The sequence below is a fragment of the Nelumbo lutea genome, chromosome 5 (assembly GCF_056320005.1).
Source record: "Nelumbo lutea isolate HS-2025 chromosome 5, American lotus-T2T, whole genome shotgun sequence".
In the NCBI taxonomy this organism is placed as follows: domain Eukaryota; kingdom Viridiplantae; phylum Streptophyta; class Magnoliopsida; order Proteales; family Nelumbonaceae; genus Nelumbo; species Nelumbo lutea.
The window spans coordinates 32,058,543-32,071,607 of NC_142688.1; the positions used below are offsets into that span (position 1 = coordinate 32,058,543).

Here is a 13,065-nt window from a genome sequence, read left to right on the forward strand (position 1 = left end):
TAATTTGTATTTTTGAGAGAGAGAGAGAGAATGCTAGGGATTTTTTTTTTTGTTGTTGCATTAAAAATAGATAAGATGACATAAAGGAGATCGGATTCAGTTAATGCAAGTCAGTGCTCACACCGTTCGAACAACCTCTCCCAACCTTGCATTGGGAATATCTCTCCATGAAATAAAGCATATAAGTATGGAGATATTTCCAATGCAAGGCTGCTAAGGGTGCTCGAATGAGTCTTGCACTGACTGAAACTGAACTTGACATAAAGTGTCTCAGGGTTATTTATGTTAGGATCATTTATTAGAATACCTGCTAGAGTTTCACAGATTTACTTATACTTACATTGTGGTTTTTATTTTACTAAAGCACCCCCTATAGTTTGCAACCCATTAACTTAATTGACCTTTCACTAAGAGGCATTTGTTTTGCCATCTAAAAATGGTAATATGATCACCTAAACTAAGTGAAAAATGTCCAAGGGCATGGGCCCATTATTATTTATTCCAAGATTAAGTATAACATATTTTCATATAGAAAACAAATTGACAAAATAGAGTGATTACTAGTGTCATATTAGGTGAAAATGGTATTTTTATTTATATTTTCTTTTGATTAAATTTATTCAAATGAATGTTAAGTCAAAACTGTCATGTTCCATAATCATCTAATGGAAGGTTGATTGAATAGATCGATTGCAAACTAAAGGGGTTGTTTTAGTAAAACACAAACTATAGGATATATTTTAGTAAATTCATAAAACTATAGGCCATGTTTTAGTAAATGACCCTCTTTGTTACTTTTCACCAGACGATGAGGCAATGCAACATAAGGAAGTATATGGTTTACAAAACCTTGAGACCAGGGATTCCTTGAAATATCTAAAAATCAGGGTAAGTTTTAGGCATTGTCAATAAAGTGAGGGGAGGTTTTAGATAATTTCCTAAACAATATTGTTGCCTCTTCAACTTCAAGATCTTCGCTTTCCACTCACAATCGACCCTATAGAGATTTCCAGTTTTCACCAGTGCCCATTGCAAAACCTGCACTTAACCTTACGTGATGAATGGAGGCCCACAGGTTCCTTTTCAAGGTAGTGGAGGTGTTTTCAATGTACAACCGCTGGTGTTATGAGGTTCAAGGTTTTTAAAATCAAACTGGACTGGTTCCTGGGTTGAACAGCCCAACCATCTGGTTAAAATGGATAGTATGTTCTGATAAAAAATAATAAAATAAAAAATGACCAAAAATCATTTTTCAGGTTGACTGTTCAACCGCCCAGATCAGTGATTCATTGACTAAATCGACAGTTTTTTACCAATAAAACAGTTTTGGCTGAAATGGGCGACCAGTGGTTTTTTTGGTCCGACTGTCCGGTCCAGTCCAATTTTGAAAACCATGGTAAGGCGAATCAAGATTTACTCATCACATAACACACCGAGCTCACAGCCTCGTTCCACCATATATTGGGAACATCTCCCCATGAAAAACAACATAAAGTACGGGAGATGTTACTGATGTGCAGCTGGGAAGTGTTGTGGGGTTGGTGTGAGTTGCATCTGCATAGAGCAGATCCGGACTGCTATGAGGTTGGTATGAGTATGGTTTTAAAAAACGATCCAGAAATCGAATTGTTCTAACCACCGGTTTCTGAGTCAACGGCTTGATCATCTGGTTCAAACGGACAGCCCATTCTAACAAAATAATTAAAATAAAAAATGGTCAAAACAGTTGAACAGATCAACCGATCAAACGACCATTGACTGATTCAATGGTTTTTGGCCAGGGACCAAATTTGGAGTAAAATAAAACCAGTTGCCTAGACAGTTGTTCCCAGGCCAAATGGTCCGACGGTCCAGATCAACGGCGGTTCAAAAACCATAGGTATTAGGAACGCTCTTTGAAATGCAAACCCATATTCACTTTGGGCGCCAATAAAGTTGAATGGGATTGCCTCATAATGTTCGTCACGGCACTGCTAAATTATAAACTAATGGAATCAGAATATGAATTGCAGTCGAAGTTGTAGATGAGCAAAATTTCCTGATCCTACAAACAGCCATTCGATGGTATTGCATCATTTGAGAAGGTAGAAGAATTCTGGTAACAGAAATAGAAATAGAAATGGAAAATTTTGAGAGAAATATTTTTCTTTCTTTCCTTTTTCTTTTTGTGTGTGTTCCATCTTAGACATACAACCATCATATATATATATATAGGGAGATGTTAATTATTGCAATCAATTCTCCAGCTCAGATGTAATTAACTCTTCATTTACAATTTGTATTATCTGGTAAACAATAATAGGTGTCTAGTTTTCTTCATTCTGCACACATGGTGATGGCGAGGAATCAAAAAAACACAACACTACGAGACATAAAAGACAAAAACAGCTGCTTAATCAGTTTATCCAATCCAACCCATTAATTATCTTAGAAGTCTGGGCCCAAGCCCAAAGCCCAATCTGAACATAAAAAGTGCTATCCATTCGGGATTCGGGAATTAATCACTGTACTTGAAGTGATCTCTATAAAACGCAGTCATGACAAACACCCCTCTGAGGGCTGTTTGGTTGGTGGATTTTTGAGTTTTCAAGATTCAAGTGGTGAGACGTGGATTGTGGACCAAAAAACTTGATGGATAGAAAAAAGGGCAAAGGAAGGTCCTACCGGGAGTCGAACCCAGGTCGCTGGATTCAAAGTCCAGAGTGCTAACCACTACACCATAGAACCGGTTGTTGTGAAACATCAACACCAAACAATTTTATGTGAAATCAGGATGAGCTTCATCTTCAACCCTTTCGCCATTCAACTCGTTCTCCAAACCAGCATGGCTCCATGGATTCAGATCAACTAGGGGCTCCCTCTCCCGTCCGAATAAAATTCCACTGTCACTCTCTTCTTCTGTTAAGTAACAGCTCCATTTGGATTCTCTTCCCGTTGCCGGTTGCCTTTTCCCTTTCTCGTCATCGTCGTCTGTCAAAATATTACTGTAAAAATGAACACGAGAGAGAGAGCGCGCGCAAAAATAAGAAAGATTTCAAAAGCACCTCGATGAGGGAATATGGATTTTGTGTTTGTATTTGGAAAAACAGGCTTCGGAGGTTTGCTTCCTTGAACAGTACGAAATTCACCAGGGTAAGTCTTCTTCAGTTTTGGTTTCTTCAAGTGCTCTTCTGGGAGTTCCGTCACAATCTTCGGTTCAAAAGCATTCCCTGCACAGAACCGGGGAAAAAAAGACGAAGAACAAAATTAAGAAATACCTAAAAAGTTTAGAAGCAAGACACCTGAAATTACGAACTAGGTATAGGACTTCGGTCGGGAATCACATTACGAAGAACTAACCTTCTAGTTCTTCTTTGGCATCAGTATCGTCCTCGGTGTCCAAGTACTCGGTCCAATCGTTTCTTCTCTTTCGGCTGCAGCTGCTATTGCTCGAATTAGGGTCGTCGATCTCCTCCAATGTCTGAATTAGGCTTTCGTCTCTGTTTTCGATAAATTGGCGAGACATGTTGAACCCTTGGACGAATTTGCGGATGTCCTTGGCAGTGTATCCCCGAGCAAAGACCTTCCGTACGGACTGCTTCTGGTTGCAGATCACGCAGTTCCATTTGTTGCTGCTCTTCTTCTGCTGCTTCACCTGTTCCCGCAGTAAACAAAGAATGAAAGCGTTCGTTAAGACCAGAACGATGGAGAGATAGAGAAAGATACAGAGATGGGAGGGGAGAGAGAGAGAGAGAGAGAGATTTGCCTGCATGGTTGAGCACTGACAACACTGGACGGCAATGAAGATCGTCGACATTGCTGAGCGTGGTAGCAAGATTCCCGAGTTGAGCCTCTTCGAATTCGAAGTTAAACCCGATTTAGAACAGAAGAGATGAAGAGGAACTGAGGAAGCCGGGAAGGCGAATTCAGGGTCTAAGATTAGTTTGGTTTTTAGATGTATTTGAATTTTTGGCGCCAAGTAGGCTTGGCGTTTAGAACCAGAGGCCATTGGATCATTGCTTTTGATAAACCTACAATTTAAATTACAGATTAAAACGAAATTACCCCCTCTGACCTTTTATTTGTGACAAAGACCTAAAATTTCAGATTTCAATAAATACCTCCTCATGAATCATGACGTTTATATTTTAATTTAATTGATTGAAACTTGAAAGTGCCCCTCGCCCAAGAAATTTGTGCTCATTTGAAGGTCTGATATTTCATATTTATTATTCATTGTTTTGGATTTTACTGCTTTTATTATATCCTTAAGACTAATGCCAAATGATTCTTTGATCTTGCAACTAAGTTGTATTATTGAATCATATGATTGTATTTTCACTGTAATCAAAATTAGCAAAATGAAATCCAGTCATGTATCCTACTAAATTTTCTTAGCAATCAAACACTTGAAAATAAGTTTTCTAGAATAATTTATCTCAGCAACTAAATTTAGGATGCCAAAATTTTATTTCTCATCCCTTCTTTCTCGGAAACCAAATGGACCACAAGCTCGATATGACTTTTCTGTTGAGCTATAGCTGGTTCGACAGCTTTGAAACACTCCTTATAAAGCTACTTGAAGCCCACAACCCTAAAAAATGGCTAACAAACAGTTGATTTGGTCTCTCTAGATTTTTCACCAAATATATCTTATATGATGTCCATGTGAGACCCACCTAGTAAGGGTGTCAATGGACCAGTTTTGGACTGGACTCTATTCAAACCAAAATCAAATTCGACCGATTGGATGGACCAACAAGGCATGTTGAATTGGACCAGCCGAAACTTAATGGTCCAAAGTGTTTATTGGATTGGAATGGACCTGGTCCATCCCCAATGAATTTATATTGGATTGAGCCAATATCTGGTCCATTAATAAGAAATAAAAATATAGGTGTCAATAGAGCAGATTTGGGTTAGAACCAATCTAGGGCGATTCAGATATTAATTCATTGGATTGAACACAGTCCATTTATAATGGACTGAAATTGCTCTGGATAGGATTAGACCAAATCCAACCCAATTGACACCCTTAGACATCAGAAAGCCATAAAGTTGTAGCAGCTCAGTCCTCTCAAATGGACACTTAAGGACTTCTCCAAAGCACTTTGACCAACATTTTAGCACTCCTACCATTTGGGAGGGCTGAAGCTTTGATTGAGTTGTGTTAGGTAACTTTATAAAAAAAGTCAATTTCTTAGTTTTGTTAAAGTGTACTTGGTCTTTCTTGTGTTTTCACCAAACATAGCTTCTAGGCTCTCTATGTAGGCCCAACTTGTAAAGCCATAAGCCATTGCATGAAATCCCTCCCAAATGAGCATTAAAACTGAGTAATTTATTTATACATCCCTCACATTTTTTAACAAATATTTAAACTTCCCTTGAATTTTGAACTCTCAAAAAACCTCCTTTAAACTTCTGCGAGTGTGTCTCGCCTTTGCTCTCCTTTCTCTCGTCACCCTTCTCTCTTCCTTGTAACCCAACCCTCTTCTTGCTGTAATCGCCTTCTTTTCCCCTTCATGTCGTAACCTTTTTCCATGCCCTCCCAAACCGAAACCTTCCCCCTAGTTTACCCTTGTTAAACCCATTCTACAATGGCTAATGCAACCAAGTTGTGTAAGCTTGGTTTGTTCGCTTGTGTGCTGGCAAATCGTCCCTTGAATGTAGTAGGGGTTGTAGATTGCATTAGAAATTTGTGGAACGCTCCAAAAGGTTATGAAGTAAACCTCACTGGAGGAAACTTTTTTTGGATAGCCTTCAATAAAGAATTAGATCTTGATATTTTCCTAGAGAAAGGATCATGGTTAATCAAAGACTACCCGCTCCTTATTCAGAAATGGTCCCCAAGAGTAAACCCAAAGAAGCTGGTGATAGATACATGGGAAATCTGGATAAGGGTGCTAAACTTTCCAATGGAAGGAAGGACATCAGAAAATGCTCTCACTACAAAACTGCCGCTAAAAGTCTCTAAATTGCCCCTAAAAATGTGTCGGAAAAAGTTCTAGCGGCAGTTTTGCTAGCTGCCGGTAAAAGTCAAAAACTTCCGCTAGAAACAGGCTTTTAGCGGCGGCTAGAAAATTGCACTGCCGCTAAATGAGTTTACCACTGCTGCTATAGTTTGATGCATATGTTTTTTAGTGGCAGTCAATTTACCTTTAGCGGCAGTAGCGACTGCCGCTATAGAGCCCTACCCTAAACAATTGCAAATAATATTTTAATTTACTTTTTCACTTGCTAAAATAACCTGAATTTTTGTCCAAAATCCAAATAACATGAAATTGTTTTTAATTATTAAATAAAGTTATAATTTGTTTCAAATAAACTATTTTCCCTTCATTTATGCAAATTAAAATTTAATACAAAAGGTCAAAACATCAATTACAAATAAAATATAAATGTACATTCTCCATTCAAAATATTTTAGCCACGAACACATTTCAAATTGATACAAATTTCATCATCCATGTTTTTGAAGGACCACCCCTGCTTTTACATGAGGTGATGTAGACACGAAAGTTGCATATGCAAACAGATCAACATCTTCTGTGTTAGTGCTATTAACAGTATTTGTTTTTGTTTCTATTGGAATAGAAGTTGGTGCATCTGTGAGGTCGATTAAACTTTCACCAAACAAATCCACCTTCTTAACACTTGCAGCAACTAACCCTATTACATAAAATAATTAAGTGCCTCAGAACACCAAAATTATGTATATCATAAAAAACATATGTATATGGAACTATGAATTTTGCAAATGTGTACACAAAACTTGCCAATAACCTGACTTGCTTGTTTATATACAAATTGACTTGACATACAAATAACATAGGTAAGCTCTTTAAAGGAGAACCTGAATGACGGAGACATTCATAGCAAACCAACCCCTGTGTATACAACAAACATTGTAATACACTATTTACATTAACTCACATACAAATAACATAGGTAAGCTCTTTAAAGGAGAACCTGAATGACGGAGACATTCATAGCAAACCAACCCCTGTGTATACAACAAACATTGTAATACACTATTTACATTAACTCAATAATAATTGCAAACTGAGGGGAAATGAAAAAGAGAAAACAGCTTGAAGCCAAAACTCATAACAAAAACTAGCACTTACCCATTTATCAGCAATATACATGGTACCGAATTTTACAGGAAACCTAGATTCTAAAGTCCTAGAAGGCAATAACTATATATAGATACATATCAGTTCAACCTTTGCCGTCTAGTTGCATGGAACATTCCAATATCCCCATATGATGCCCTTGGAACATTGTAAAGCCAGGTTACTCCAGCCTAACCCCAACCCCAACCAATTCCCTTTATCCTTGAGAAACCTCAGTTGGCATAGACTGCAATCAAAGTTGCCACCTGGCAATAATCAACTAATTAACAACAGGGTGGAGCAAATAATCTTTTTCTTTTTCTTTTCTTACTTTCCTTCTATTTGGTGTAAAATGAAACTCAAAATCCACACATCAAAAAATAAGCATTGAACCCATTCAAAGGTGAAACAAATCAGAGAGATGAGTAGCAAAATAACCAACTTCAAGATAATTAAATGGTTGGAATTGGACCAAACAATTGAACCACTTTTGTACTTTGAATGAGCAACATGTGGCAAATTATAGGGCTCCAGAATACAACTATATTGAAAGTCAAACTTAACCTAACATTGTGTCCCTTTATTGGGTATTGGTTAGTCCTTGGGAAGGAATTAGAAAATAATATTAATAAAAAAGTACAATTTTATAGTTATGGGGTTAGACTCAGCCAAATTAGTCCATGAACCAATTAAGAAATCAATAAAGCTTAACCAACCGTGGGTGCTCTATTACATGTAGGGTGGTGGAGAGGGATAAATTTATTGGTCTGTGGAAAAAAAGAAAGACAAAATAAAGAACACACATTCTTACTAGTTGAGCAATTATAAGGCACTCACTAGGAGAAATACAAGTCATTCAACATATGACCAGCTACGTGACCAAATGACAAAAATAAGGGCCTGGCTAATGATACTCACTTGCAAGTATAATGCAGCCAGCTGCTCATGAGGACTCTTCCTCAATAATCTTACATTGAACTTGTCCTGTATGATATAGACCATAACAAAATTAAAATCTAAACTATCTTCATAAAAGAAAATTTTGGTTATAATATTTGCTCCTAAGGAAACAACAATAAACTTCTTACTGAGAAAAAGTCAATATCATGCATAGCCCAAAAGAATAACAATGTCATCAATGCCAGTGTCAGTATGAAATACAAATGCCTTTTTTTTAATCGTAAGCATGAATGACTTTTTTCTCTAAGCCTACTTACCACAATACCAATTGTGATTGAAATTGTATATATCTGAAAAAGTGGAAAAAGGGAATCAAATTTGGCTATTGTTAGCAAACTAAAGTTTGGTGATCTCAAGGAAAAGGGGGAGGGGGAAGGAATGATGACTAGGACTAACAGTGAAATTCTTCATTCTTTGGAAAATAGCACTATTGGTGAGCACAACACTGATTATAATACTTAGCCCAGGTTCTGTGAGAACTATATCAGAAGCATTTCTAGCAGCATCAGTAGCATCAACAACATTAATTCCAATATCAGCCTTCTTCAGTGTAGGAGCATCATTCACTCTATCTCCAGTCATTCCACAAATATGTTTCTTCTCTTGCAACTTCCTTACAATTTCATATTTATGCTCTGCAACATAAAAAATAAATGTCAATTTAGATGATAAAAGCAAAAGAATGAAAATGCATTCTTGCATAATTAGGATAAGAGAAGGGATTAACTTGGAAATACTCCTACAAATCCATCAACCTTCTCAATCAACTCATTTACAAGAAGTTCTACATCTATCCCCTGTTATCGATGCTCGGCCTTAGGCCTCAATCCGTTATTCCTGTTGCGAGGCGGAAGCTAAGTTTCAAAAATCCTTATTTCAATTGGGAGAAAAAAGAAAAACAATGTTATAATACAATGAATCAAAGAAAGGCTGTTAGTCTAGAATGAATGCTAGGTAGTGGAAACTGGAAAGCAAAGTGGGATGAATAATGGCTCAGTAGTCCGTTTTCGATGAGGGAACTATTAGAAGCAAGTTCAAGAAGGCAAGAATTGACACTCAGTTTATACCCCTCATTTGGAAGTACAAACCTCCATTGTGACGATGATATATTGCATCCTACCTCTCTCAATCTTGTACGATAAATAATCTTCTCCTTGTTTGTTACTTTGTTTTGTAGATACGCTCAGAGCCCTAATCGTGAATTGGATGAAGTTCCTTCATTGTCATTAGCTACTTACCCTTTGCTTTGTTTTAAGCACAGATCCTCCACTTCGACCATCAATATAAGCCACTACCAAACCAAATACAAAAAATTTTGAGTTGGAGAATTACCTTCATCTATACGAGTGAAACATGATTGGGGCAGTTGAAACCCACATTTTTTACACTACTATCACTGATTGTGTTGTCCGGTGGGATAGCACAGAGAATCTGATAAAAAATAGATCGGGTTAGGTCAATCACAGAGAGAGAGAGAGAGGTGGCAGAGAGAGAAAGAGAAAAAGGTGTTATCCTTACTCAAGTGCCATTTGTTAACACCAGTGCTGCAGATTACCATCAAGAGAGAAGTTGGTGGAGCTCCAACAAAAGAGGGAGAGAAATAGAGAGGGTGGGGAAGTGAAAAAAGGGGAAGAGGAAGATGAGGAGCATATTTTCTTCTGACGCTTTAGTTGTAGCGACTGTCAAAATATTTTATAGCGATAATTTTAATTGACTGTTGCTACAAACTATTGTTTTTAGCAGCAGCCCCCTTTCATCCCTTTATAAAACTGCCGCTATATATATATATATATATATATATATTTTGTAGTGTCTGCTCCTTGGGAGCCAGGTGGGAAAAGTAATTGACTCGAGCGCAAAAGATGTGAGAAAATGTAAGCTTATGAGTTGGGGTAAGCCTTTTCACATTAAAGTAAAGTTATCCATTTTCCAACCCTTTGTTAGAGAAGTCAAAGAGTTGAATCAAGACGGGAGTTTTGATTGGTTCCCTGTGTAGTATGAAAAGCTCCCAATTTTCTACAAGTGTGGAATACTAGGTCAGAGTGAGAAAAGTTGCCAATCAATTTCTAAAGCAGATATGATGGATGATTTAATTGAATGTATGGCCTTACAAGCTTTTAACCATGGTGGTGGCCAAGGTTCAAAGTATCGACACATATTGGCTCGTATCGGCTGATAAGTATCATTCCAGGACCCCTTCGATATGCTCCTACAATGGGTGTATTAGGGGTCTGACCGGTTCAGGGGGTGGAGAAGCCCTAAACCGACCCTGAACCAGTTGTGAAAAAATAAAAAACAATATAACAAAAAGCAGTATTGATTCGCCCGATACACCGGTAGAATTGATATTTTGAACCTTGGTGGTGGCCATGCTAGGTTTGGGCCCTGGATGTGAGCAAGCTTAAGAAAAAATGAAAAAAAGTTCAACGTTCCTGTTATCATCCAGAGAGACATTCCAAAGCAAGATCAAAGATGTAAATCCCCTCAAGATCCCTCAGATCAACCCCTTGTTGCAAAAATGGTTAACGAGGCCTCTGAGGACTCTCCTCATATTCCCATGGAAAAGAAAAGCAAAAAAGGCGACATATCTAAGTTCGCATGCAAAAGGAAAGAAGATCCAAATTGAAGCTCTTGCTAGAAGTTGTAGGTTGTAGCTCATTGATCGGAACCCTCTATGATAGTCCCATCGTCGAGAATTCGGTAGATCTAGTTCTTTCACCGGTCATCAAAAAAGATCGAAGTCTACAGAGTCCTAATATTCTTACATAATGGTAGTCTCGTAGCCGAAAGCCTTGCAACCAAAGCATTTCCTTTTCAATGAATTTGAGCCCTGTAACAAGAAAAAAGCTAAACCTTGATTATCCTCAGATGGATCTGGCCTCTACGAAAGCAACCTTGACACACATGGCATCGAAAAGAGCAACTAGCTAATGTCCTAGAAGAGACCTCATTTTCTCTTCCTGAAGGCAATCCTTCACAAATGGGCCCAGCGAAAGGGGATGAACCATTAGTTGAATCACAGATGGACAAAAAAAAAAGAAGTCGGGTGGCTATTATGGATGAAAACCAAGACCCTGACAACCCCTTAAGTAAAAAATATAAACAAATCCTGAAGGAGGATCCTAAAGATGAACTTGTAAAGATGGATGAGGATAGCTCAAGGGATTTGGAATTTAACCTTTGATCATACAAATCATCCCTTCTACTGCTCTACATTTGTTTGCTTTCTATTTAAATGGTATAAATGTTATAAGAGAATGCTCTAGGAAAAAAGAACTACTACTATGATTAGGGTTTCACCCATTTTTTCTCAAGTTTTAAAATTCAAAAGTTGTAGTAGACTAAGACATGCTCTTTAAAAAAAACTTTGTAATGACCCAAAGTTGTGGCACTTCCTCTTTGAGTTTGCTTCATCAAAAAAGTGTCAAGACTACATCTATTTTTCAAAAACAAACAAGCAAAGGGCACAGAGTTGTCTCTCTCTCCCTACAAAACCTAAAAGTCTCCCTTCTACGAAGGGGATGCTTTTTTCTGCTCTGAATAAGTGGGTTCAGGCGGCTGTCCTGAAACAGCCCCCTAGTAGCTAATGTTGATTCTAAGTTGGAATTGTCAAGGGATTGGCCCCCCTAGACAATTAGCCCTTTAAAGGAGCTGGTAAGGATTGTGAATCCAAATGTTATCTTTTTTTATGGAAACAAAGTGTTCTTTGTTAGACTATAAAAAAAAAACTAAAAAAAATCAATAATTAGGAATTGTTAGGGAGTTGATTCTAGTGGTCTAACTAGGGGTTTGGGTTTGTTTTGAAACTAGGAAGTTAAAACTAGTATCCAAGGGGCTAGTGAGAGATTCACCCATGCTTAATTCTCTAAAGAGGAAAAAGGTGGTTGGTTGTGTAGTTTTACATATGGAGAGCCTTGTAAAACCAAACGACAAGACTTCCTTGACATTTGGAAATTCCTTGCAAGAAGAGTTTGACTACCCTGGTTCTGCTTAGGGGATTTTAACCTACTATTTCACAAAGAAGATAGAGAAAGGGGGAAGGGTACAAATCATAGGAGTTTAGCCTCTAATTTGGACTTTCTAAATTGGTGTGGTCTTGAGGAGTTGTGTTTCCATGAACCTAGATTCACGTGGAATAATAAGAGGGACGGTAATCACAATGTTAAAGAAATGTTGGATATGGCTATTTGCAATGTGGCCTGGAGAAGACTATTCGATGAAACTAGGGTAATCCACCATGTTACAAATGGTTCAGATCACCTCCCACTTGTCCTTGACTCTTGCCCAAAGCGTAAAAAGTTGCGACCTTTTAGATTTGAGAAAATCTGGTCTACACATGAAGATTGTGAAGATCTAATAAAATATGAGGAAGATAATAGTGGTGACTCTTAAATGAGTTTAAGAAGAAAACTTATAAATCTTAACAGTGTTCTAAGAAAATGGAATCAAGAAATTTTTTGGAAAAGTGCAAGAAAAGATTAAATGCCTCGAGGAAGAATTAGGATGGGAACTAATGAAGAAAGGTTCAGACTTAAATCAGCAAAGAGTATAGTGGATCTTGAACATGGGTTGGATTGGCAACTAACGAGAGAGGAAATTTTATGGGCTTAAAAAAAAAGCAGACAAATTTGGCTATTGTTGGGTGATAACTATACAATTGTTTTCACTTAAAAACTATTAAAAATGAGTCAGGAACATAATAGTAAAATTAAAAAACTCAAATGATGAGTGGGTAGAGGATCAATAGAACATTTCCTTAGTGTTCACATATTTCTTTCACCAGCTCTTCACCTCCTCCAATCCCTCTTGTTTTGATGTGATTGGGAACTGTATTGCTATTGAAACAACCAACTCCTTAGAAAGAGAAGTTAATGATGCTGAAATCCAAAATACTTTGTTCCAAATGGCTTCTAGGAAGGCCCCTGGACCGGATGGCTATCCAAACTCTTTCTTCCAAAACTATTGGGAGATTGTAGGAGAGAGTGTCAAGGATGTTGTCAAAAGTTTTTTT

At 37.6% G+C, this 13,065-nt stretch overlaps 1 protein-coding gene, 1 non-coding gene and 1 pseudogene across 2 annotated transcripts; all 3 read right to left on the reverse strand.

Moving 5' to 3' along the window:
- Window positions 1-2,225: 2,225 nt before the first annotated feature.
- LOC148851487 (uncharacterized) lies at window positions 2,226-4,025 on the reverse strand. The gene is made up of 4 exons (XM_088946363.1): window positions 3,746-4,025; window positions 3,340-3,634; window positions 3,045-3,209; window positions 2,226-2,970 (listed from the first exon to the last, which is right to left on the reverse strand). Exons 1-4 carry the CDS (start codon window positions 3,986-3,988, stop codon window positions 2,759-2,761), a joined length of 915 nt encoding a protein of 304 aa, XP_088802489.1. The 5' UTR covers window positions 3,989-4,025; the 3' UTR covers window positions 2,226-2,758.
- TRNAQ-UUG (transfer RNA glutamine (anticodon UUG)) lies at window positions 2,656-2,727 on the reverse strand. Its single transcript has one exon. It is a non-coding gene; the product is annotated as a tRNA-Gln (tRNA).
- Window positions 4,026-6,439: 2,414 nt separating the features above from the next.
- LOC148851489 (plasma membrane ATPase-like) lies at window positions 6,440-9,392 on the reverse strand (annotated as a pseudogene).
- Between the last annotated feature and the right edge of the window lie 3,673 nt (window positions 9,393-13,065).

Excerpts from the sequence above, each read along its gene's own strand:
- LOC148851487 (XM_088946363.1), bottom strand. The coding sequence starts at position 3,988 with ATGGCCTCTGGTTCTAAACGCCAAGCCTACTTGGCGCCAAAAATTCAA. Across the intron at positions 3,635-3,745 it reads GTCAGTGCTCAACCATGCAG|GTGAAGCAGCAGAAGAAGAG; the intron begins GCAAATCTCTCT and ends CTGCGGGAACAG. Across the intron at positions 3,210-3,339 it reads TGCCAAAGAAGAACTAGAAG|GGAATGCTTTTGAACCGAAG; the intron begins GTTAGTTCTTCG and ends GGTTCTGTGCAG.